Source organism: Scomber japonicus, chromosome 7 (assembly GCF_027409825.1).
Source record: "Scomber japonicus isolate fScoJap1 chromosome 7, fScoJap1.pri, whole genome shotgun sequence".
Taxonomy (NCBI): domain Eukaryota; kingdom Metazoa; phylum Chordata; class Actinopteri; order Scombriformes; family Scombridae; genus Scomber; species Scomber japonicus.
Window position 1 is genome coordinate 28,748,602 of NC_070584.1, and position 27,450 is coordinate 28,776,051.

The window sequence follows — 27,450 nt, forward strand, 5'->3', positions numbered from 1 at the left end:
GCGTGATTAGCAGTCGAGCAGTCAGCGTTAATGTTATGGTCTGTCAGATATTATATCGCGTTTAACAAACAAACTAAGTAACATGTAGCTAATCTTATTAGCTTCATTTCATAGTTTATTTTAAAAATGTCCGAAACGGCGACTTCGAGCCAGAGAGGAGTTCTGGACTTCAGTCCGATAAGGAAAGTCTCAAACAAGGAGAATGATGTCCCTGTTTTGAGTTTGATCCAGTTTTCAAAGGCTCCTTTTGTGACATTTGGAGCAGTGAAGTTAGGCACCTCAAAGGCTGCTGTTCTGCGGATTGAAAACCCCACAGAGGACGCAGAGGCAGAGGTTACTGTAGAAAAGATCTCTTCTGCTAAAGGCTTTTCTGTGGAATACAACGCGTTCACAATCGAGGTAAGTTACTCTCCATGCAATACTTGACTATATATAGCATCTGCAGCAGGATGGTGTATGCTGTAGCCATGCTCAAAGGCTTTCTTATGTTACAATTCAGATAATTAAGCTAAAACTACAAGTGTTGTTCTATAATCTTAATATTTCCATACTGGATAAGCTTAATGCATCCATTGCAAGACTTTAAAGGTGGTCTACACTCACTGTCCTGATACACCTGTGCAATCATAGACTGTATGTGTGCAATATAATAAAATCCAATGCAACTCTGCTTTAAATGCTACATTTATGAAGCTTATACATGTCAGGAAGGTATTATTAACTCTAACCGTAACCCTGTGCAATCTAATGTAATCCAATACAACTCTGCTTTAAATGCTACATTTATGAAGTTCATACATTTTTAGTTTTTTGACATTATCAGGAAGGTATTGTTGAAATCTTAGTGGGTGATGGTGGTGTACTAAGGTGCATTATATTCAATGTTAATGGAGTGGACAAAATATTAGGGACACCCTTCAATATAATGCACCCCAGCACACCACCATCACTTAATACGACCTCAGTAATAAACATAGTACAATTATCACCTTTTTTGACAATGTTAACACAAATTGAAAATGTATGAACTTAAAAGAAGTAGAATTGAATTACATTGCATGGGTGTATCTAATGAAGTGACTAGGGCTGGGTATCATTTAAAACATACCAGCACCAATCCAAGTACCCTTAAAGTGACAGAAGCATTAAATTGCATAACATGTCACCACTACTCCACATCTAAAATTATTTCATTTTTTTTTTTACACACGTGCATGTTGAAAGTCTTCAAATGATTAATATTTATCAATTGAAGAAGGTTTGTGTTGATTGGCTGTGAGCAAGTCCTTATAAATAGTCATATGTTCTAGCTCTGGGTGCAATTGCAGGTATCCTTTGACAGGAGATGTTTCAATACTACTTGTTATAGATTTATTTTGAAATATATCAAGCCCTACTGGTGACTGTATGTTTTGTCTTGTGCTGTGTGTTTGCAGCCTGAGGGATCATTCAACCTGACAATAACCTGGACTCCAGCAGAGGAAGGTGGAATAAGAGAGCTCATCATCTTCAATGCCAATGGAGTCCTCAAGCACCAGGCTATTTTGCTTGGGAGAGCAGAGGCACCCAAAAAGAAAAAGGTAAGTGTCTTTATTTAGCTGTTACACAAAGTCCACCAACAAGCTGCAGTTGTATTCAAGAACTGTAGAACAAGTTGTCATTTTTTGAGTCAGACTTAGTTTGTATATAAGTGTTTATTTCTTTGCTTTGTGACTGTAGAAAAATAGTTGAAAAACATCAGGTAACTTTTTTGCCTTGAACTGATGTCAGAGCTACACTGATGCTTATATAAATGTTATCTTGTGTTTCAGAAGAGCTTATGGGACACAATCAAAAACAAAAAGGAGGGTGAAAAGGTAGTCGTCCCGAGGAGAAAGAAAACGGAGCCTCCCTTGAAGATGGCAGTCAATAAAACCTTCCAAGTGTCCCGAAAGCCGCAGTACAAATGTGACAGACCCCGCAGCCCGCTCACTTCGCTGAACAAGGCCAAGGCTGTCAGAGAGAGGTCGCTCTCCAATCTCAGTCCCACCGATGCTCACCCTCAGAAATCAGAGGAGCAAAAGGCTTTAAATCTCCTTCAAAGGCAACGGTCCCTCACCTTGTCCGACCAGGAGAATATCCACCACGTTCAGAATAGCTCCCCTCTGGTTCTGCTCGTCCCCACAACGAAGGTGGCGAATCCAGGTCTGTCGTCTGGTAGCCCAGATGTGGCGGGAAAACTCGAAAACAAAGATCTCGCCAAAATACTTAACAGGACGTTGTCGCCTATCGGGACACCAGAGAGGTTTAAGAAGTTCATGCCTCACATCCAGTCAGTTGAAAGCCCAGCTCCCACTTCTGTAAAGTCTGATACTGACAGCCCAGTTTTATCTATAAAAGATGCACTGGCCCTGATCGACTCTGATCTGAGCCATATCAACACCAGTCCTCGAGACGGTAATTCCAGTTGTGACTTTTCAGATTCACTGGAATCTAAAAGTGGGAATCGAGGCGGCGAACCAGGGTTAAATGTCCTCAAAGCATTACCTGACAGCCCAGAGATGTCTGAGTCCAACGAGCCCAGACTTACTTTCTTTGTCAGCAAAAAGGTTGTTGTGAGTGAGGTTGTTGTTTCAGAGGCAGAGTCTGATAAAGATGTAGAAAGAGTCAAAAAGACCTCTTTTACCTCTGCCACAGTGATCAAGGGCAAAGCACCGGTGGAGGAAAATAGTTCAAGTGGACGGAAAATAAAGAAGTCAAGGCGGAGGCTGTTAGAGAGAACACTTGATGTGTCTGACGGCAGCAGTCAGTGTGAGTCTAGACCAGGAACTCCATGTCTTCCTGTTATAGATCAGGACGCAAGAACCAGCAGATGGCAAAACTCTGAGGAAATCGTCTCCCTGAGTGACGGCAAAGGACAGGCCCGGGAGTTTATCTCCTCCAGCCCGAAGCCAAGGGTCGATTGCTCGCCGGCTCCCATCACCTTCCCTGTCACCTCTCCTCCGTCAATGGCTCCTTCTCGCTTCAGTTTCTCTGCCACTTCCCCTCTTCCTCCCCCTCCTGCCGCGGCCCTCGTTCCCATCGCTTTTACAGTCACCTCTCCATCACTCTCCAGCCCGTCAACAGCAATCCCACCCCAGCTCATATCAGCACCTCTGTCTGTTCAAGACTCATTCCCCATTCACTTGGCAGCGAATAGCAAGAAGAGAAAGAGCGGCGAGTACTTGAAAAGTGACGGGAAGCTTGAGGATGGCGGGAAAACGGAGAGGGTTAAAAGGACCAGAGTGGTTGCTGTCAAAAGTGAGCAAACCAGATCACTGCAAGAGAAGAGGAGTGCGTCTCAGAGGCAGCAAGCACGAGCAGCAGGTGGGCAAAAGTGAAATCAATAGTTGTGAGAGTTGAGCGTTTTAACATTGACTTTCAAAAATACTCACACTGTTGGTATTATTATTGAATAAAGTAGCTCTATAAGCTATGCTGATGGCCATTTTATCATTTTCTTTAGTATTTAAATGTTTGATTAATCCTTAACAGTGTATTATATTTATTTATGGGGGGAAATAAGTTTTCAATCACTATGTCCAGGAGAACATTTTATAGAATATAAAGAATACAGCATTGTAATACAACATGTTTGAGTGCTTTTTGAATTTTGTAATAAGAAACAAATCAAATTTGGACATTATTTCCATTATTATTCCATTTATTATTTCCATTTTTGCAAATTCAGGGTCACATTAGGAAAAGTTCACCTAGCAGAAATGTATATTGGGTGTTTTTACGGCTCCCAAATGTAAAACAAAAACGACCCTGAAAAGTATGTAAAGGTTAAAAATGTAGTACTGTTTGTTATGGAAGTTCAAATAAGTATCAGCACCAAGTTTTCTCCATTTCTCTTACTGTGCTTTTTGCCTTTTTGCAGTTTAACAGCACATAGTATTTGAGTATAGAGGATTTAATGAGCTCAGGCCATGGAAAACGGAAACATTCACGGACCTGATGTAATAGTAATTTGTTTTTAGTCCAATTAGGCTTGTGTCAATATCAGATTAGTGCAAGATAAGTATGTTTAGGTAGCTTTAAATACTTGTATTCTCTATGTCTTAACTGATAGTTGTCAGATCAGCCTCTAAAGTTGGATATTAATCAAAATTATGCTTTATTGCATGGGAGTTAATAGCATTCTGGTTTTATTCTCAATAATGTTTGTTTTTATTTTCCTCTTGTTTCTGGAACATCTGTATCAAACTAAATTCTGTTTTTCTTTTGGGTTTTTTTTGGTCCAGGCTCAATGCGCTCGATGACATCATCATCTTTAAAGACTGCGAGGTTGGCAGCCGCTGCCCAGGCAAAGCAGCCGACATCCAAACCCACCTCACGAGGTATAAGATGATGAACATTTGTCTCAAATCTTAATGTGGAATATTTTTCAGATAAGAATCCACTGCTGCTGTTATAGTCAGTCAGTGGGTGTTTGATAAGCCAGAGGGCAGAGATATGAATCAAACAAGTCTCAAAGCCACAGCCAATATCAGATTTTAATTTTAGTGGCATTTTGTAATTTGTTGTGCAACTAACAACAAGTAATTATGTTGCTTATATTTTCTGTTGTTCACAGGTGCTCAGTCTCTGAGGTCATCTGCACCATCTGTGAAGACGGCAAAAGTGGTTGCTGTAGCACAGTCAAAGCTGAGCTTCATTAAACCTGCACACACAGGTAATTTATGAACATGATGGAAAATATCTGGAGCTTTCTCTTCTTTTTGGTTTTTTTTTTGGTTTACACACTATTTTGTTTTCTGCAACCGCCTTTTTCCTTCCAGCCATACCAAGACACCCGATGCCGTTTGCCGCCAAGAACATGTTCTATGACGAGAGATGGATTGAGAAGCAGGAGAGAGGATTCACGTGGTGGATCAACTACGTCCTCACCCCAGACGACTTTAAAGTCAACACTGAAGTCACGAAAGGTAGCGTTGGTTAAGACATTCAGCACGTTTCTTACTACTCAGACATGATGTGGTGAATTTCTTTTTTCAGGAGGTGGGAGTGTAGTGTAAGGTCTTACTGATACTGAAGTTTGGAGTTGATGCTGATACCGATTTTAGGGGTAAAATAATATTATATATACAAAATATATACATTAACACTTTTTTTGTAATGATCCTTCAAATGTGGATTTTAAACATTTGTAACAAAGATATCTAATGAAGGAATTATATTATACAGTTTAACAAAAATATTAAAAGTTTAAGAAAAAGTTTTAAAAGTTTAATTTCCTCATCTTAGGATCTTAACCATGAACTTTATTGTATAAAATGACTTCAGTGCACTAAAATAGTAAATTTCACTGGGAATTTAATAATTATAATTAGGTATGAACTAAAAAACATATTTATATATTAAACTTTTTAAGAAAAAGGATCGAATATGCATAAACTGTTGCCTATATAACTTAAATTAAAAATACTGGCACATATCAGACAACGTGTTCACCACTATATCTGTGGATATGTCAATATTAGCCGCTAATATTGGCTTATAGATGTATTGGTCGAGCTCTAATGTAAAGTATAGTCTTTGTTTTAGTAAAATATGGCATCTTTTATTTATCTAAAACCTGGTGTGTTTACAAGAGACTTCATGAATCTAAAAAAAAATCCTAAATTGTGTTTTGTTTTTGTTTTTTAGTGAACGCTGTGTCCCTTGCCATGGGAAGCGACAAGTTCAATGTGCCCAAAGCGCCCACCAAAGAGGAGATGTCCTACAGCACCTACACAGCCCGACGGAAGCTGAACCGCCTCCGTCGTTCTGCCTGCCAGCTGTTCACGTCCGAGGCCATGGTCAAGGCCATTCAGAGGCTGGAAATCGAAGTAGAAGCCAGGAGGCTGCTCATCCGAAAAGACCGCCATCTTTGGAAGGACATAGGTAAAAGTGGTACAATGTTGTATATTTTTTAAATCTCTATTAAACCTCTAAATGAGCCTAAAAGTAATATTATTTCCTTGTATTTTTATTATCTTTCAGGTGAACGCCAAAAAGTCCTCAACTGGCTTCTTTCATACAATCCGCTGTGGCTTCGGATTGGGCTCGAGGTATTCCTGTACATGTCCCCCCCCCCTTCTCATTAACATTCACCTCCTTAAATAATGTTGTTAGTGTCTTAACCTTTCACTCGATGATTGCTGAATACAACGATGCTTCATTTTCAGACAATCTACGGGGAGTTGATCTCACTGGAGAACAACGGCGATGCGTTGGGTCTGGCCATGTTCGTCCTCCAGCGGCTGCTGTGGAACCCAGACATCGCTGCAGAGTTCAGACACGCCAAAGTGCCTCATCTTTACAAAGACGGTAAGTTTATCTGTTCATCTGTTCCAGTGTCATTGTGTCTGGTCGTCTCAACTGTCAGAATCAGACTTGGTAATAAGTACACAGAGTTGGGAAGGTTACTTTGGAAATGTAATGGGCTACAGACTACTAGTTGCCCTGTTTTTAATTTAATTACACATTTTTTTTCTCAGTAAGAGATTAGTTACATTCATTTTCTAATACAATTCTGTACATGTAACTAGTTACTCCCCAACACTACAAGTACACGTGCACAAGGAATTTGTGTCAGAAAAGCAAAATTAAGAATAAGATTAAATACTTGCAAACATTAAACGATAATGCACAAAACAGGAAGACAAATGTGCTATTCTTGTGTATCCCCTTTAAAAGTTGTTATATGCTACTGTTGTAGAGCTTTGGGGGGAAACCTCTGTTAACATCTGTGCACATCTCTCGTTTAGGCCACGAGGAGGCGCTGTCTCGCTTTACTCTGAAGAAGCTACTGCTGCTGGTTTGTTTCTTAGACAAGGCCAAAGAGTCTCGGCTGATTGAGCACGACCCCTGTCTGTTCTGCATGGACGCAGAATTCAAGGTAGGCCGAGTCCTCTCCGCGTCAACAACAGACGTTAAATCCACACACACAAAAACCCCATTATATCGCTGACTCATTAAAGACTAAAGGTAAAGCCATGTCAGATGAGTCAAACTTAAAACTTGGGCCACTTTTTTCACTCCCTGAGATCTGGTTGTGAGGTTTCTATTTATCATTTAATCACGAAGATATAAAAGATATGAACTTTCCACCAGGGCTCGTCTGATGTGTGCTCTCAACTGAAGATCATAGCAGAACAGACAGAAGGCAAATCTGAATATTCAGCCTGGCAGAGTATAATGATATGCGTATCAGGAGACTCCTACAGTTTTAACTTGTGTAAATGACTGTGTGGTATCTCTGATAGTACAATATGGCCGTGACCTGCTATACATGGCTTTCCTGTGTCTGGTTATTGTCCCTCTTGTGTTGGATGATTGGAATAATTCAGCTTTTTTGGCAGATTTTACACAGCTGGTAGCCTAAACTAGGAGCCAGATTAATAAAAGATGAGTCTAGAGTGGAGTTATTTATGAATTCCTTCTGTTCCCAGGGCTGTAATGTGTTCAAATAGGAGAAATAAACTCAAGTAATAAATGTATATTATACCTGAGATGACAGCACTATTTTTTTTTTTTAAAGAAACTGAGCACAGGCCCAAAAGCCATCCATAAGTTTTTAGTTTGCATGACATGCTTCATGTTTCTTTTTTTTTCTTCCTCTTTTTTTGACAGGCGAGTAAAGACCTGCTCCTGGCTTTCTCCAGGGACTTCCTGAGCGGAGAGGGGATCCTGCCCCGGCACCTCGGTTACCTCGGGTTACCCGTCTCACACGTTCAGAAGCCCCTGGACGAGTTCAACTTCGCTGTGAAGAATCTGGCAGTTGACTTGAAATGTGGAATTCGTCTAGTGTGAGTAGTGAGATGCGAAAAAAATTTATATTTATAATCCACGTTGGGATATTTGCTTTTCCTCAGAGCTGCTACACAGCTGTATCCATGCAGCTGGGAAGGAATCTGTGCTCAGTTTCAGATAGGGGATTTCCTTCTTTCACCTTCTCACTGGTCTCTGCAGTTATTGCACTCTGATCATAGTTCATCCTCATGATGTTTTATGCAGTATATTTTTCTGTGTATTTCCATTTTAATGCACATGAATACAGGTTGAAAACAGGCGGGGAGTTATGGTCCTCTGAAATGAAGCCAACGCGGAAGTAACAAAAGGCCACCAGGGGGCGAGCGTCTCTATACAAGTCAATGGAGAATTCACCAACTTCTCACTTGATTTCTAACCTCAGTAAACATTTTCAAAATGTGTTTATGGTCTCAATCGCTAGTTTAAAACCTTCTTCAAAGCAGTATGATGTTCATTTGAGAAATTTTGGCCTCCCTGATTTTATATTTGACGATAAAGCAGGGTATGCTTTATTCACAGGAGAAGGCTCATAAGTTTAATGATCAATACTGATTGGCTTTATTACAATCAAAGTCGAGACGAACAGAGATGGTCTATCCAGAAACACGGAGGAATTAAATAATAATAATAATAAAAAAACAAAAACAATTTCTGTATCAAAATATAAAATATGTTTGGTTCAGCTTTTTCCAAATGTGTTTCTTTCCTTATTTAAAAAAAAAAAAAAAAAAATCAAAAACATTTAATAGGATTTCAAAGAGCAACAGTAGCTGATTAGGAGCTGTGTCTATCGTCGTATAATGAGCGTAGATAATGATTGTGTGTGTGTGAGGTTGTATTATCTCAAACCACCAGAGTCCATTGATCCAACATGGAAGCTGCCAGGTTGATTAACTACTAATCCCTGCAAAGTGGAGTGATAAAACAGTAAACACGGCACACCAAAGTGTCCAAAATAACATTTTCAATTTTCAATTTTTTTTTTTTTTTTTTTTTTTTGGCAGACGTGTGATGGAGCTCCTCACCCATGAATGGATTTTGTCAGAGAAGCTTCGTCTGCCCGCCATCAGCCGCCTGCAGAAAGTCCACAACGTCGAAATTGCTTTAAAAGTGTTGAAAAGCAAAGGGGTCGACCTCAAGGATGAACACGGTAATAATGATTTCTCTGCTGAATAAGAAGCCAAACAGGGACTGAGACTGGATGTGTTTGTGTTTTTAGTTAGTCAGAGGTGTCAATGCATTCAAAACTTTAATGTTTGTTTAATTCTTGCAGTATTCATCATTTTCTAAGCGAATCAGGCAGCTGTTATCAGTCAATTTCAGTATTATATCAAACAGAAAAATCTTCACATTTAAGAAAGTGGAATAAGGAATTTTTTGGCTTTTTTGCTAAATAAATAAAATGTTCTACTTCAAAGATATTTAAGCTTTGTATCTTCATTTTCAGGCTCCGTCATTGATTCCAGAGACATTGTGGACGGACACAGAGAGAAGACTCTGAGCCTCTTGTGGAAAATCACTTTTGCTTTTCATGTGTGTATCCAACCTTGTTTTCATTAGGCCAATCGCTCACCACAGTCTAACCATTTAAATATTTAGGACTGCTCAAAAAAATGTACTTCATGCACCAATTATCAAATGATCTGTCGTTAAGGTGGAGGTGATTTTGGACGAGGATCAGCTGAGGGAGGAAATCGGCTTCCTGAAGAAAACCCTGCAGACCAAACGGAAGCTGGCGTTTCTGAGAGCCGATCGAGGCCTTCAGCCCAGTCCTGTAAAAGCGAGAGTGCCGTATGAGCACAGCAGCACTAAGATTACCCTGCTCATGAACTGGGTCCGTGCTGTGTGTGACTTCTACAATCTGAAGGTCAGCTGGATTAAAAAAAAAAAAAATCCTGTGTCATGTTTGGAGATGAGAATCTTTGGTCGTATTGCTTATGGTTGCTTTTTTTTAAAATCTTCTAAGGCTCGAAGCGGTGTTGCTTTGAACCTCAGTTTGTCATGTGATGCATTATTGAACAGTTATTGTGTTGTAGCCGTTGCTCCGTCTGCTCTGCTGTGTCCTTTGCGCCTGTATCCTCACAACTTTCTCTGCTTCTCCTGAACCACTCCTATAAGTTTATACCAAAGTGGCTGGTTTGAAATATGCCCACGAAGAAGTTGCACCAGAGTCTATTATTAATTAGCATTTTTTATATTAACGTTAGATCACATGAGATGGGTGTCTCGTAGTGACAAACCCACTACAATAATAAAAATAGTGATAATTAGAAACCGTACTCTTCAGCAGCTTAGCATCTTTAAGTTAATTCTTTTGGTTTTCCAACTTGCAATTTTAATCTTTTGGTGGCGAGCGACTACACTCATTTCCAGCTCATGTTTTGACTCTGGTACTCCTCTAAATTAGCTTTGTATGATTCACAGTTTTAAAAAAAACCCTTAATTTATGCAGTCCCTCAGTTCAGCCTCTGTTTGAAACAAGCCGTTGAGCTCCTGTCTCTTTAAGGCCCCTCTCACTACGAGAGCTTATCAGACTGACCAATAAAAAGGCATTATCTTTATGGCTTGGACACCTTTTTAGTTGTTTAAATTCCTACTACCTACTCTCTCAAATTAAACACAAATCTGTTATTGGTTAATTACCTCAAAGAGTGGACTTTATTTTCTCCGTTCTATTCACTTTAAATTTAAGAGGATGAAGCGTAACATTGGACCATGGTATATAATATATTTGCATAACCCCACATTACTATCAGTTTTAATGTCTACACAGGTCTTACATACATAAATGCATAAAAACAAAACAAAAAGTAAATGAAGCCTGTTGTCTGTCTGTGCAGGCGGAGAACTTCACCGTGACGTTCTCAGATGGCCGCGTCCTCTGCTACTTAATCCACCACTACCACCCCGGTCTCCTGCCGGAGGAGGCCGTCAGTCACAGCACCACTCAGACTGTCGAGTGCTCATCGAGGGGTCGCCTGGAGCTCGACTGCTCAGCCAGCGACTCCGACAACTCCTTTGATTCCCCAATGACGACAGGCCTGAACGGTACGTGTCAGCTGTGTCTTCAGTGCATTTGTCTGTTTGGATGAATTTTTTTTTTTTTTTAAATGTGCAATTTGATTTTTATACATCAGCTCACTCAGATAATGGAATTGATTGTGTATTAGAGTGGGGGAAGATCTCTGAGGTATTTACAGGAAATCCCTACAAATTCTGACACTTCACAAGAATAAACCTGAACATCCATGCTGTATAGCAGGGGTGTCAAACTCATTTTCATTCAAGGGCCACATACAGACCAATTTAATCTCATGTGGGCCAGATCATTAAAAGGAAGGAAGGGAGGAAGGAAATAGGAATGAGGAGGAAGGAAAGACAGGCAAAAGGAAGGCGGGAAAAAGGTAGGAAAGAGAGATAGTGAAGGACGGACAGATGGAAGGAAGGACAGATGGGAGGAAGGATAGATGGAGGGAAGGACAGAAGGAAGGAAGGACAGATGGAAGGAAGGAAAAGAGCACTGGATGGCAAGTGGGCCGGACCACAGCCCTCGGCGGGCTGTATCTGGCCCGCGGGCCGCATGTTTGACACCCCTGCTGTATAGAGTCATTACATTTGATAGTTTGGGGGGTTTGCAGGTTCTATCCACAGTAAACCCACCTAGTGACAAACTTAGTCTTTTTTTTGATTGGAAACAAACATTAATGAGGAAGGGAAATGTTTTCTAAGTACATTGTCATAGCTTTGGAAGTCATGAAAAAGTCATTTTTCCCAAATTTCGGCTCTAGTGCAAAATGTGTTGTATCTATACAGCTATATTTTTGCCTTTTTCCTGGGGAAGAAATGCCATTATTATTGTATTCTTAACTACAGCAACCTAAGTTTTAGAAAAAAAGTGATTGGCAGTGTATCATGGCTCAAAAGTTAGATGTTATGTAGTTAATCTTGTGTAATGTGTGCTAAGAAATATCTTGAGTTGATTGTTTTTAACACGTTTATAAAGAAACTAGAGAGATCATAATTGTCTTTTTATGAACAGGTGCAGATTCTCCCTCAGTGGAATTTAAAGAGCTGCTGGAAAATGAGAAGAACAACTTCAGACTGGTGAACGCTGCCGTGGCTTTCCTGGGAGGGGTTCCTGCCATGATCAACCCAGATGATATGTCCAACACTATCCCCAATGAGAAGGTGAGACCACACAGCGTTTCTTGGCACGCTGCCGAAACACACACACACACACACACACACACACACACACACAGGAGGGGCAGACTGCAATATACATCTGTTAGATCACAAGAAAGATGAAGGAGAGAGGGATGAATGAAACCTCAGTCACATTGTTTCGGAAAGTAAAAGCATTGCCTACCGATCTCCAGACATACATCTCATCTTTCTCTCTTGAGACAGGTGAGCGGTTTTCAATGAGCAGTGTGGTTAGCTTCTCACCCACAGTCACATTTGATAGGATGAAACTTTGTAAACACTCCTGAATGCAGAATGAGTCATCAAACATTTCAACAGTTGAACAGGAAAAGAGAAGACAGATTTTGATGTAGAAATACTCTTACTACTATTTAAAAAAATAAAAAATAAAAAATAAAAAAATTGTCCTTTTTAAAGAGATAAATGAACCGTAAACACGGAGACATAGTATTAAAACTGAGGAAATGTTTCATTTCATAGGGACTTTAGTATTCAGAGTACAAATGATTGTTCTATAATAAATAATCATTGGAGCATTATTTTTTGTTTTTGCTTTTTGTTTTTTTTCCTATGCAAGCACAAATTGTCTTGTTTTCTGTTATTAGGAGAAAGTGCTCATGGTCCTGAGTATTGATTGAACTATCTAAAGTCACAGATTGGTACCCTTGAAGATATCCTTTTGAAGTTTTGCTTTAAGGCACAATCAAAAGACCCATGTCCCCTCTGTGGATTATGTTTTTTTTTTTTAGAGATGGTCTTCTAACACAATTCTTTATTTCATGCACAAATTCTGACTTGGAGGCAAATTTTAAGATTTTATCTTAAAGGAAATCATGTCCTCACAGTGCAGCTACTACTAGTATTAATTACCTTCATCTCAAAGTCAATTTTGAGACCAGGTCTAGTCAAATTTATGTAAAATCTGTCTCTCCAAATATTAAAATTCAACTCAATGAATGTAGCACATGTCAAAATACATTATTTTTGTATAAACCTCCTCCAAACATGTCTAAAAATGGTTTTGCTTTGTTCCCCCACCCTCAGGTTGTGATGTCCTACCTGTCCTTCCTGTGTGCTCGTCTTCTGGACCTGCGTAATGAAACCAGAGCAGCTCGGGTCATCCAAGGTGCCTGGAGGAAATACAGACTGAAGAAAGACACCCAGCTCTTCAAGGTTGGTTCCATGTTCTGGTAGGACTGTAGATTGATTTTAGTTTATTTGATTTGTTTGATTTATTTCGTGTGCAGCACATTCAGCTCAATCATGGGTGAGACGCTTCAGCCATTTGTCTGAAATCAGCGTCTTAGTGTACCGAAACTTTAAAATCCATGCTTTATTTTTAATATCTAATTCTCTCTTTTGTACATTTGTTGTTTTGCAGACTATGTTCCTGTTACAGTAAAAACCAAAGAGTGCCAGTTATTACTTTTAATAAGTTTCATAGCTGCACTCTTGTCTATGAGGACATGTCATTTTTTTTAAATAAGCTCTGTCACTGCTTTGCTTGTTATATTAAACTAAATACAATGTTTAGTTAAAGGACTATGATGCACTTTTATACCTAATAAATTAAATAAATGTTATACATGATTTGGGTTGTCATTTTCTTATATTTAATGATCACATTTAAAAACTGACCTTTTTAGTGAGTTGTATTGGGTTGTTTTTAAGTGATATAACCGTCAAACACTGTTCTTTAAGTCATTAAAAGGTCAATTAGGAGCATAAACCTGAAAATGAGCCTGTCTCTTTCTCGTTTAAATAGAGAGTAATCACCCCACATTGGTTCTAATGTTAAAATTTTCATCCTCTGAAAATTACCTTTTAGGAAATAGTTTTAATATATTTGAATTTAAGAAAAGATCACTAAAAACCAATAAACTTATTTGTCAAACTGTGATGAATTCGTGGTATAGACGGTGATCTAAGCAATAAAGATTAACATACCCATTGCATTTATAACTTTATCTTGTTTCTTGATTATTTATTTGTTCTTTTGTTTGTTTGTTTTGGACACAGGAGAGAAACATGGCTGCTGTGAAACTCCAGTTAGTTGTGCGGAGTTTTCTCCAGAGGCGCAGAGCTAAGAAGCAGAATCAAGCTGCCGTTATCATCCAGTCACTCTGGAGGGGTTACGCCGCTCGCAATAGACTCAGGCTAGAAAAAGAGGCTCAAATCCGAGCTGTGCAGAACCAAGCAGCAACTGTCATCCAGGTAAGTGTTTATTATGTGCTGTTTAAATGACCATCGTCTACACGACAGTCCATTTAAACTTCTTGACTTGATTTGAATAGAAATAGATTTTAGAAAAAAAAAATCAACAGAATATCATACACAGAAACGCAATTAAAAAACAATAGCCAAGCATAAAAACATGACACATTAACCTATTAAAAATAATAACAGTAATTAAACAACATTACTGAAATGCCAGCATGTACAGATGGGTCTTTAAATATAAAGCTGGCTTGTTGAATTGTTTTTTCAATACATGATTTTTATCTTGTTCATGTAGGCTCAGTGGAGGATGTTTTCGGCCACGAGGGCTTACCAGCGCCTCGCATACTACGCTATTATTGTCCAAGCACAATGGCGCATGCGTAGGGCGGTCTCTGCTTACAGACGAATCCGCTGGGCGGCGGCAGTCATTCAGAAATACTCACGAGCATGGACTCTTGCAAGAAGAGAGCGAGAGCGTTATCTCTCCCTCAGAACTGCAGTGGTGAAAATACAGAGAGGGTTCAGAAGATGGAAAACCCAGAGAACAGAAAAGGAAAACCGTGCCGCAAAAGTGATACAAACTAGGTTTAGGAAATGGTACGAGGAGAAAAGGGCAGAAAAAAACAGTGCGGCTGTGAGGATTCAGTCTTGGTACCGAATGCAGATGTGTCTCCATCAGTACAGAAAGCTCAAGAGAAGCACTATGCTCATTCAGGCCCATTACAGAGGTTATGCCCAGAGGCGCCACTTTGACATGTTGAAGCTGCAGCACCACTCTGCTATTATCATCCAGAGTGCTTTTAGAGGACATTCTGTCAGGAAACAGGTGGCAGAGATGAAATACGCCTCAGTCACAATCCAGGCATGGTTCAGAGCCTGTGTTAAAAGAGACACGGAAAGGCAAATGTTTAAGAGGATGAAATGTGCCGCCGTAACCATACAGGCAGCGTATCGTGGGAAAGTGGCTAGAGAGCTGCTGAGAAAACAGTGCGACGCAGCAACAGTGATCCAGGCCGCTTTTAAGAAGTATGCTGCCCAAAGGCGCTACCTCGTCTTGAGAAAAGCTGCCACTGCGATACAGCAAAAGTACAGAGCCACAGTTTTGGCTCATAAGACAAAGAAGGAGTATGAAGCTCTGAGGAATGCCGCACTCACTATACAAGCTAACTGGAGAGGGCGAGCTGACCGGAAGAGGATGGAAAAACGCCACCAGTGCGCAACACTGATACAAGCCTACTACCGTCGACACAAGGCGCAAGCAGAGTACATGTCAAAGAAAGCAGCGGCTGTAGTCGTACAACGTCACTACAGAGCTTATGTGGCTGGAAAAGAGATGAGGGAATTATACCTGCACAAGAGAGCAGCCTGTGTCACTCTCCAAGCTGGATTTAGAGGCATGAGAGTTAGAACAGAGCTGAAGAAAAAGCACCAAGCAGCGACTGTCATTCAGTCTTCAGTTAGGAGGTTTTTAAGCAGAAAACATTTTGTCCTGCTTCAAAGTGCAGCAATCATTATCCAGAGTCAGTACAGAGCTCTTCAGCTCCGCAGGACACAGCAACATGAGTACAGAGAGTTGAAGAAGGCTGCCATAAAAATACAAGCAGTTTATCGTGGATTAAGAGTAAGGGAAGACCTGAAGAAGAAGCATAACGCTGCCAGAACAATCCAAGCTCAGTTTAGGATGCACAGAATTCGTATGGCTTACCTCGCCACCAAGTGTGCCGCCATTATTATTCAGGATCGTTACAGGGCCAAGATGCTTAGGGATCAACAGATAGAGAGGTACAGAGCTATGAAATCTGCCGTTGTAGTCATCCAGGCAGCGTATCGTGGCCACAGAGTCAGGATGGAGATTGCAGAGATGCACCGAGCTGCTACCGTGATTCAGAGAAGGTTTCACACCGTCCGAGAGAGAAATCGATTCCAAGCCATGAAGGCAGCAGCTTTAGTTTGTCAACAGTGGTACAGAACAGTGACCTTGATGAGGAAGGACCGTCAGGACTATCTGTCAAAGCGCATGTCAGTCATTTGTCTGCAGGCAGCCTACAGGGGATACGAGGTCAGAAAGCAGTTGCGCATTAAACGCCAAGCTGCCGTAACAATTCAATCTCACTTCCGCAAGTACCAGCAGAGAACTTACTACAAGAGGCTCCACTGGGCTGCTGCTGTCATACAAACACGTTACAGAGCCAACAAGAAAATGAGAGAGGAGATGCAAACTCTGACAGCCAAGAGAGATGCAGCTGTTGTTTTACAAGCCGCCTTCCGTGGAATGAAATCCAGACGAATCACCAAACAAAGGCATCAGGCTGCCAGTATTATACAGAGAGCTTACAGAGCTCACTGTGAGCGTAAGCTTTATCTTACCTTAAAATCCTCGGTCCTCACCATTCAGCGGAGATATCGAGCCGCTGTAGCAGCAAAGGAGCAAAGAAAACAATACTTGCATATGCGGAGTGCAGCCATTACTCTTCAGGCAGCATACAGAGGGCTGCAGGTCAGGAAAGATGTTGCTCGCCACCATCAGGCTGCAACTGTGATCCAGTCTGCATTCAGAAAGCACAGAGAGGTAGTTAAGTTCCAGGCCATGCGCTTGTCAGCCATGATCATCCAGAGGTATTATCGGGCCTATATGCTTCAGAGACAGGAAAGGGAACGCTTCCTAAATGTGAGACGTTCTGTTATCGTTCTTCAGGCGGCTTTCAGAGGTCACTGTGTGCGAAACAACCTTGCCAAGATGCAGAGAGCAGCTACTGTCATTCAAGCAAACTTCAAGAGGCATAAGCAGCAGTCAGCCTTCAGGAGACAGTGCTGGGCAGCCTGTGTGTTACAGCAGAGGTTCAGAGCTCAGAGAAAGAGGAACCTTGAGATTAAACACTATCAACAGTGCAGAAAAGCTGCCATCGTGTTACAGGCTGCATATCGCGGGATGAAATCCAGGCAAGTCATCAAACAAAGTCATCATGCTGCCAGTGTTATCCAGAGAGCTTTCAGGACATACTGTGAACGCAAGCAGTATATTACTATAAAATCCTCCATACTCACCATTCAGCGGCGGTATCGGGCTACTGTAGCAGCAAAGATACAAAGGCAACAATATCAAAAAATGCGCCATGCAGCCATCATCCTTCAGGCAGCATACAGAGGCCAGCAAATCAGAAAGGAGATTGCTTGTTGGCATCAGGCTGCAACTGTGATCCAGTCTGCATTCAGAAAGCACAGAGAGGTAGTTAAGTTCCAGGCCATGCGTCTGTCTGCCATCATCATCCAGAGATACTATCGGGCCCGTATTCTTCAGATAAGAGAAAGGGAACGCTTCCTAAATGTCAGACATTCTGTTATCGTTCTTCAGGCGGCTTTCAGAGGTCACTGTGTGCGAAACAACCTTGCCAAGATGCACAAAGCAGCTACTGTCATTCAAGCAAACTTCAAGAGGCATAAGCAGCAGTCAGCCTTCAGGAGACAACGCTGGGCAGCCTGTGTGTTACAGCAGAGGTTCAGAGCTCAGAGACAGAGGAACCTTGAGATTACACACTATCAACAGTGCAGAAAAGCTGCCATTGTGTTACAGGCTGCATATCGCGGGATGAAATCCAGGCAGGTCATCAAACAGCATCATCATGCTGCCAGTGTTATCCAGAGAGCTTTCAGGACACACTGTAAACACAAGCAGTATATTACTATAAAATCCTCCATCCTCACGATTCAGCGGCGGTACCGGGCTACTGTAGCAGCAAAGAAACAAAGGCAACAATATCAAAAAATGCGCCATGCAGCCATCACCCTTCAGGCAGCACACAGAGGCCAGCAAATCAGAAAGGAGATTGCTTGTTGGCATCAGGCTGCAACTGTAATCCAGTCTGCATTCAGAAAGCACAGAGAGGTAGTTAAGTTCCAGGCCATGCGTCTGTCTGCCATCATCATCCAGAGATACTATCGGGCCCGTATTCTTCAAAGACGAGAAAGGGAACGCTTCCTAAAAGTGCAACGTTCTACTATCATTCTTCAAGCGGCTTTCAGAGGTCACTGTGTGCGAAACAACCTTGCCAAGATGCAGAGAGCAGCTACTGTCATTCAAGCAAACTTCAAGAGGCATAAGCAGCAGTCAGCCTTCAGGAGACAGCGCTGGGCAGCCTGTGTGTTACAGCAGAGGTTCAGAGCTCAGAGACAGAAGAACTTTGAGATTACACACTATCAACAGTGCAGGAAAGCTGCCATCGTGTTACAGTCTGCATATCGCGGGATGAAATCCAGGCAGAACATCAAACAAAGTCACCATGCTGCCAGTGTTATCCAGAGAGCTTTCAGGACACACTGTGAACGCAAGCAGTATATTACTATAAAATCCTCCGTACTCGCCATTCAGCGGCGGTATCGGGCTACTGTAGCAGCAAAGAAACAAAGGCAACAATATCAAAAAATGCGCCATGCAGCCATCCTCCTTCAGGCAGCACACAGAGGCCAGCAAATCAGAAAGGAGATTGCTTGTTGGCATCAGGCTGCAACTGTAATCCAGTCTGCATTCAGAAAGCACAGAGAGGTAGTTAAGTTCCAGGCCATGCGTCTGTCTGCCATCATCATCCAGAGATACTATCGGGCCCGTATTCTTCAAAGACGAGAAAGGGAACGCTTCCTAAAAGTGCAACGTTCTGCTATCTTTCTTCAGGCAGCTTTCAGAGGTCGCTGTGTGCGAAACAACCTTGCCAAGATGCAGAGAGCAGCTACTGTCATTCAAGCAAACTTCAAGAGGCATAAGCAGCAGTCAGCCTTCAGGAGACAACGCTGGGCAGCCTGTGTGTTACAGCAGAGGTTCAGAGCTCAGAGACAGAGGAACTTTGAGATAAAACATTATCTAGAGGTCCGAAAGGCTGTCATTAACCTACAAGCTGCCTTCCGTGGAATGAAAGTCAGACAATCCATCAAACAAAGGCATCAGGCTGCCAGTGTTATCCAGAGAGCTTTCAGAGCCCACTGTGAATGCAAGCGGTATCTTATCTTGAAATCCTCCATACTCACCATTCAGAGGAGGTATCGGGCCACTGTAGCAGCCAAAACACAGAAGACACAATACTTGGAAATGCGCAGTGCAGCCATCACCCTTCAAGCAGCATACAGAGGCCGGCAGGTCCGAATGGAGATTGCTCGTCGGTGTCAGGCTGCCACTGTGATCCAGTCTGCATTCAGAACGCACAGAGAGGTAGTTAAGTTCCAGGCTATGCGTCTGTCTGCCATCATCATCCAGAGATACTATCGGGCCTGTATGCTTCAAAGACACGAAAGAAACCAGTTCCTGAAAATCAAACAATCCACAATCATCCTTCAAGCTGCTTTTAGAGGCTGGTGTGTCAGGAGAGACATTAGTCGACAAAGTCAAGCTGCCATTTTGATCCAGTCATACTGGAGATGCTCAGTCCAAAGGCGTATCTTCCAGAGGAAGAGAGAGGCAGCTGTGAAGCTACAGCGCAGGGTTCGTGCTGTGCAGCTCGGCAGGGTGGAGAGGAACAACTACACCCAAGTAAGGCAGGCCGCCATCACACTTCAGACTCACTGCAGAGACTGGATTGCAAGAAGACAGGTAATGACCTTTAAAGTTAATAGTTTACTAGAGCATGCTGTACATTTATTTAGATGATGAGAGTGTTTGATTTCTATTCATTCACTACATTAGGAAGTTGAATATTGCCTGACGTATTCATTACAATAATCATTACATTTGTTTCACATCTGTGTTAAGGGGTGGTAGTTCATTTGATTTACCTGATAAGAATATAAAAAAAAAAGGGTTTTTGTCACCCCCCCCCAAAAAAGATTTATTGTATTGTGTTTCAGGTGCTAGAGGCAGCCAAAGCAGCGAGGAGACTTCGTTTCACGGCAGCGGTCTTCCACCATCTCAGTGCCGTAAAGATCCAAAGAGCTGTAAGAGCTCACTGGGCCTTGGAGTCTGCTAAAAGACAGATCCATTCTGTCATCACCATACAGGTACAGCAGCAAAGAGTCCTGATAGCCATGGCAAAAACTGTCAATGAACTTACTCACTCAGCATTCACATGGTGTTTTCTCCTTTGGATAGCGCTGGGTGCGAGTCAGGCATCAGAGGAGACGGTACCTGGAGGACAGGAGGAAGGTGGTTATAGCCCAGAGAGCAGTCAAACGCTGGTTAGCTCGTCGCCACAAGGCTGCGTCTGTCATCCAGCAGGCCGCCCGGAGATTCCTACACCTCAGGCGCCAAGAGAGGATTCAGAAGGGCATTGTCAAAGCTCAGGTATTACAGTCAGCAGTGCACTTGGTTATAAACTGTATTTATAACCTTCAAACTAGGACATTTGAGCATGTAGCACTAAGATTCAGCTTAATTTGGGAAGACAAAGCACATAATGTAATGATATTAAGTTATAACTACTTTACTTTTTCTTTCAATGTTAATTACTGTTATTATAATTTATAGCAACAAAATCTTTGGATTGAATGGATGGCAGTTAAAAGTCCAAACACTTGAAACATGAAAAACTTTAAGACATTTATGTTGCTACCTTACACAAAGGCTGCTCTGATGGTGCCACTTTGTATCTCCTTTAGATTTGTATATAGTGTTGTGTTGGTATTGCTTTTTATATTGTTGTGTTAGTTTGTTTGCCTGTTTGTTTTTTTATAATGACAAAGTTCATTCATTCATTCAAAGTCCAAGTTCAAGATTGATAGACCAGTTCTTGTACTTGGCAAACATTATCAACATCCTGTGCTCATGTGCTTAGCAGCTAATTTGATAATTTTCTCTTATTTGTCTTTTTTATTCTACTTTCCCTCTCTTTCTAGGCTCTGTGGAGAGGTCACCGCTCCCGCCAGCTGACTGACAATCCCAAGATGATAAAGTTGAGACACAACTTACGTAAAGTCTCGGCCAGCGCCCAAGAGGAGGACAAACTGTGCAACAAGACTTCGTCCGCCCTGGACTACCTCCTTCGTTACAAACACTTCTCCTACATTCTAGAGGCCCTAAAAAACCTAGGTAAGGCCTCAACATTTAATAATAACCACAGGTTTTCTTTTAAACTCCCAACTTTAATGTATTCACAACTTTATTGTTGAAGGACGGCAGAGTGTTTCTTTTCTCCACGGAGATTTTTGTGTTGTGATGCAATGCTTTTTAGTAACATTTGCTGTAATTATGAAATCAGTATTAGACTTCAGTATGAAAAATGGGAAGTGAGGGATGAAAGAGGAAGTGGTTTTGGTTGTTTTGTAATAGTCTCACCATCATAACATAAACACTTCTGCTGAGCTCATTCCTTTAAAAACATGGTTGACGTATGTTCCCAAAATCAAATGTGTAATATCAAATCCAGTTAAAGCGATGGTTCGGCGTAATTTCGACCTAGCGTCATATGCACCATGAGGTCTATCTAATTAGCCTCAGCCGTGATCACTGATATACCGTGTGATCTCGCGAGACACCTGCACAGCACATCTAGAGATCTGTGCGTGATTGCGCGATATTTCGACGATGTTTACAGCTTTAGTACTAGCCACAGAGTAAAAGCCATCAGGAAAGTGTTATTTTGATAAACTCCTGGTGTACTTACAAACCTTTCAACGCATCGATTTATGAGTAAAGAGCCTATTTGTACTACTGTAGAAGTTTGATAACAATCCAGGCATTATTAGTCGGGTAATTTACCACATACACTGGTGGTCCCGTTAGCGCCTGTACCAAGTCATTCAGCTGATGGCTCTATCTCCACTATTTTCCTACCAAATGAAAATAAACAGCTGAGGTGGTGTTTAGATAGACCTCATGGTGAATATGATATGAATATGAATATGATACTTGGTTCACATTAAGTGAGTATGATGTCTACGGCCTTTTTAGCAGTGCAGTGTGTCTCCCAGCTCTAACATAACACCCTCCTTGTATGTCTGCATACACAGAGACCGCCACCAGGCTGTCTCCAGAGTGCTGTGAGCGGCTGGTAGAGAGCGGAGCCACCAATGTCATCTTCACTCTCATCCGCTGCTGCAACAGGAGCGTCCCCTGCATGGACGTCATCACCTACTCCATCCAGATCCTCCTCAACCTCTCCAAGGTACCATCACAAAAAAACCCTCAACTGGTCTGTTTATGTATTATTGCCATACAAAGCAATCGCATACTCAAAGTGTCAAACATGAAGATAATGGGGAATATAATAAGTTGACTTTATAAAAGGGGTTTCCTTTGATTATTGCTATTTTAAATGTATTGCAATATATTGCTATTCATTACCTTTTTTCAACTGCAAATAATGTCCCTAAAGGAAAACTTCCTCTTGCACGCTGACTGTCACCTCTGCTGACCTCACCAGAAAACAAACTAGAGCTAGCCCTGAGAAAGCAATTGATTTTATTATTCTAGCACCAAAATCTCACGTTTTCATTTGTAATTTATATAATAAAGTACAGATTTTTTTTTCTTGTTACCTTGTGGTTTTTAACTTAAGACATATATAATGTAAAATGGTGGGCTTTGGGGACACTGGTAGGTGTACTTTGATTTAGGACATAAGCCAGGCTCACCGTTTCTTCCAGTTGTAATCTTAAACTAAGCTAATTGCCTCCAGTAGGCAGTAGGTTCATATCCAATGCACAGCCATAAAAAAGGTAAAAAAAAGAAATCCTGTCAACCTGTTTCTCCATACGAAAGTTAATATGCTTTTTCTCTAAACTCCAAATGCTCAAACTACAGATTCATATTAAGCATTATATTTGATGTATTTAGTTAGTTTTTCATTTTTACTTTTACTAGTGTTAATACCATAAGTTTTGTTAGTTCATATGAAAGTATTACTTGACGGTCACGTTTAAGGTCAGTAAGTTTGGCTAAAAAACAGAAATACAGAATGTTTCCTTCCAGTTGATCTCACTTCCCTTCAAACTTTCAGTTCTTTCTTACATCAGTTCCTTCTTACATCAACTAATTGGCATTCGAGCTCAGTTTCACTTCTGCAAAACCAAGTTCAGAATAAGGGCGAGCATCTTTTGGTCTCTGTGTTTTTAGTTGAATGGTTCCTTTCTCACAGTTTACTTTAGGAAACTGTGGATATTGCAGGAACTTTCTACAGAGTCTGCATTTTTATTCATGGGAAGACAAAAAAAATAATGAATGTGAGCGTCAGAATAGAAAATGATGCAGTCCTTTCGAAATTTCTTCCTTTGTAAGTACAGCGGCGGCTTCCAAAAGTCTGAGACCACTTTATTGGCAAAGGGGTCTCAGATTTTGGACCCCAGTGTATATTGTTTATGGTTTGTGTATGCCTAATAGCACATGACTCATGTTCTCAAATTGCAAAGAGGAAGATCACTTCCATCATCTGCACAAAGACTGAGTACCTTGGATATAATGAATGTGAAGGTAATTGACATAAAAAGAAAAAGAATACTGTTACAGGCTTGTGATTTCTGTTTGGTTTCCCCCCTATATCGGCCCACAATATGGTCAAAATTGCAAAGCAGAACTTAAAGCACTTCCAATGGCTTTTTTTATTACATATTGCATATTGTTGCAAAATTGAATGGAAAGAGTGTTTTTGTAGCAATTAGAGGAAGAAAGGAGAAAGTTAAGAAAAAGAATACTAGCCTTTTTTAATAGCCTAATGTCAGCAGATGAGATGAGATCAGACTGTACGATGAGTCTCTGACAACAACTGTTTGTTTTGTTCTTGTTTTCTCCAATGTTGGAATTCCATCATTTTGTAAACTGTTTGCTTTCATCGATTTTTCACATTGCTTTGTGGACTTTGTTTAAATAATTAACTTTATGGGCATAAACATGTTAGCGTTAGCCTCAGCTTTTATATCCTTTTTTTTTTTTTTTTCTTTTAAACTAAAATAACCAGACAATCAAGGACTTTTATTTTTACATTCTGTGTTAGAGACTAAGAGTCAGTTCATGATTGATCAGAACTGGTGCGTATGATGTTGTTGTCTAACCATGTCACACACTCACTGGCCTTTTTATTAGCTACACCTGTGAAATCTAATGCAATCCAATACAACAGATCTGCTATAGATTCTACATTTCTGAAGTTTATATACTTTCAGTTTTTGTTAACATTGTCAAAAAAAGTGATACTTTTACTTTATTACTGAGGTCTTAGTGGGTGATGGTGGTGTATTAGGGTGCATTATATTGAATGGTGTTCCTAATATTTTGTTATGGAAATGTGATTAGCTTTGCATATATTTGGTCATAAATGAAGGTATTGTAAACATAGAAATTTTGAGCCCCAACCAACCATGGCTAAAAAACACAGCTCATGCCTCCGACCACACCACAAGCTTTTGTTTCCTTTCAAATACTTCAGTCAAAATCTTTTTCCCTCTGCTTTGTCTATATATAGTTTAATTGTTTTCTTTCCCTCTCTCTCTCCTCCACTCCCTCCTTTTCTCTCCCTTAGTACCACAAGACCACTGAGGCAGTGTTTTTGGTGGAAAACTCTGTGGAGACGCTGCTGGACCTGCTTCAGAGATACCGGGAGAAGGCGGGGGATAAAGTGGCAGAAAAGGGCGGCAGCATCTTCACCAAGGCCTGCTTCCTTTTGGCTCTCCTCTTGCAAGACAAACGCCGGGCTGTGGTCTGTAGCTACTTCAACATACAGACTATTGAAATATATCTCTACAGTAATTTTAGATAATTGAAATAACAATATTAAATTTGTTTAATAGTCTAAAGCAAACTATTTCTTCTCTTCTATTTTTAGGAGGTTATGAAGCTACCCAAGGTCTTGGATAGGATACGCAGCATTTACCGCCTCACTGCTCGCAAACACAAGATGGACGCAGAAAGAACTGTTATCAAACAGAAGATGAACGCGTCAATCAATGGGAGTTTCTATGTTCAAGCGACTCCTCGTAAATCCCGTCCTGTGCCAAAGTATGTATTTGTACAGTGTATGTATATACTGTGTCTCAGAGGGGTTTACAGACAGTATGTGTTTGCAGCAGTGATTAATATCCCGTTTTTTGTGTTTCAGATTTGCACCGGATTGGGTTCTTAGGAAGGACAAACTCAAAGACATCGTGGATCCTCTCAGGGCCATTCAAATGGTGGCAGAGACACTGTCCATTGTTTTGTAAATAGCTTTTAAAATCTCATCTCATCTTTCTTTTTTATTATCTGAAAATATTGTTTTATGTACTCTTTTTTACCAAAACATTGTCATGTTTTACATGTACATATTAAAATGAATTTGTTTTGTAAACATGTGCCAGTTTCATGTGTTTTGCTAATGAGTTTAGGCAAAAAAAAAGTATTTTCCTTTAGTCATTCAACCATAAGTTTTGCTGTGACTTCATTGCATTATCAGTAATTACAAAGTTCAGAAACAAAAACTGCTCAGTTGCATCAGTGTGTGACTTCTTTTTGCTAGACAAGTCTGAAAACATTGATGTTTTTATAAGCACAAGAATGAGACATAAAAATATGAAAAATAAATAATTACATTGGCAATGTTTGTCACCAAATCTTCAGTATAATCTGTCATTGAATTTAATTAATCCATCATACTGTATCGAACTTTCACATCCAACTGCTAGAAACCATTTTGAAATTAATTTAATAATTAAATCCGCAATTTCTGAGATGTATACATATACATGACCACTTGGGGGCAACATGAAAAGCTATAAACACATCACTGATGTATTGTCACCATACAATGTTATCTTGAACCTGCCAACAAACACAATTACACATTCATCAGACACAATCAACATGTATTGACACCACATCACCTAACAGGTAGCATACTAATAATGGGTTTTTAACGCTTGTTCTGTGCAAGCAGCAGCCTGCCGCAGCATAAAATGACTGCTATTGTAAAAGTATTGATTTATAACTGTAGTATCTAATCCTATATCTAAGTCTTTGTCCTTTGTTATGTGATGTCTTGTGACATCCTGTCTCTGTCTTGTGGTATGTCTTCCAAAAGCCAGATGTTTACTTAGGTTTAAGGTTAAAAGTCATATGTCATGGAACAGAGGGTTTTACTTAGGATAAAAATTAAAGTTAGCCATAAAGGACGGACCACAGGCTATTTCTTCAGACTGACCATTTGTTAAAAACTAGTAATATATTAAGGGTCAGGGCTGTGTCTCTTGACTAACCAGAAGTTCAGAAGGTGGAGCTTATAGAGATGGTGAACTATACTTAGGTTAGGGATACAAACAGGCAGAGAGAATTGGATGTTTGACACTGTTCTCTTTTGTAATAAAACCTTTAAAATATACAAGTGAGACATGCCAGCGGTGGCTTCCTTCTTCATCAACCTATTATTACACACTTCATAACACACACATTGCCATATGAAATATAAATATGAGGACATTTGTAACTTACTGCAACATCTCATCTATGTGGTCCATTCACCATTGATGCAGGTTCTGTAAGACTGACCGTCTATGGTGAAGTACTTCTGACACATGTATTCAATGGTTTCAGTGTGGTTGTACTGACTTTACATGGTGTATTTGAGGTCTCCATCTTTAAGAGGGGGTGGACTCTCACAGCCTACAGGCTCTGAAAGAATGTAGGCAATGATGGTGCAAGTTTAGACAAGACACTTTGTTGATAAAGCACAAAATAATAATAACCAAAATGCTGAACAATTTAAAAATAAAGTGTGCAGGGACAAGGAGCACAGATAATAAGAAATGTCTTTTCAGGTGGGTGTGAAAGGATTTGAAAGTGAGAGGCTTTGTTATAATCTGAAAGAGGCCGGTCGACTATCCAGGTGCTAAAACAGCGCAGGTGCAGTCTGGAGTTCATTGCGGATTTGCCTCTGCAAATGAGAGTTGCTGACAATAAGAAAAAGTATAGAAAATCAAGACAGAGCCTTATCCTTTAAAAGGTTTGCGCTGTATGAAGGTGCAAGCCCAAGAAAAGGGTGAAGTTTAAATTAATGTATAGGCTACACAGGGAGGTGGGCATGATTTCTCTTTTTTGGTGCCAGTAAGAAGTAGAGAATCAGCATTTTATGTTGCAGCTGGGACAAGAATGGCATGGACACTGTCTCCAGATTGTGGAGAAATGATTCCTGGAACACTTGTGAATTGCTTTGCTTTTCAAAGCTGGTATACGAATCAAAAAACTATAATTGAGTCAGTTTTCATTTTGACCTTGTGTCCATCTAGTGCAGTGTCATTGTGTTGAATGCAATAACATAATGTAAAGTA

General features: G+C 40.6%; 1 protein-coding gene across 1 annotated transcript; it reads left to right on the forward strand.

Annotated features, from left to right (window-relative positions):
• The first annotated feature begins 126 nt into the window (after positions 1-126).
• Positions 127-25,460, forward strand: aspm (assembly factor for spindle microtubules). Its single transcript, XM_053322939.1, has 27 exons — positions 127-399; positions 1,437-1,580; positions 1,812-3,345; positions 4,266-4,361; positions 4,598-4,696; positions 4,803-4,949; positions 5,671-5,907; positions 6,007-6,074; positions 6,192-6,333; positions 6,774-6,904; positions 7,639-7,814; positions 8,823-8,968; positions 9,266-9,351; positions 9,473-9,685; positions 10,659-10,866; positions 11,858-12,006; positions 13,069-13,197; positions 14,044-14,238; positions 14,540-18,127; positions 19,442-19,819; positions 20,074-20,223; positions 20,315-20,506; positions 21,058-21,250; positions 22,171-22,325; positions 24,675-24,851; positions 24,978-25,150; positions 25,251-25,460. The coding sequence occupies exons 1-27, from the start codon at positions 127-129 to the stop codon at positions 25,351-25,353; spliced, it is 9,282 nt and encodes a 3,093-aa protein (XP_053178914.1). The 3' UTR covers positions 25,354-25,460.
• Positions 25,461-27,450: the final 1,990 nt, after the last annotated feature.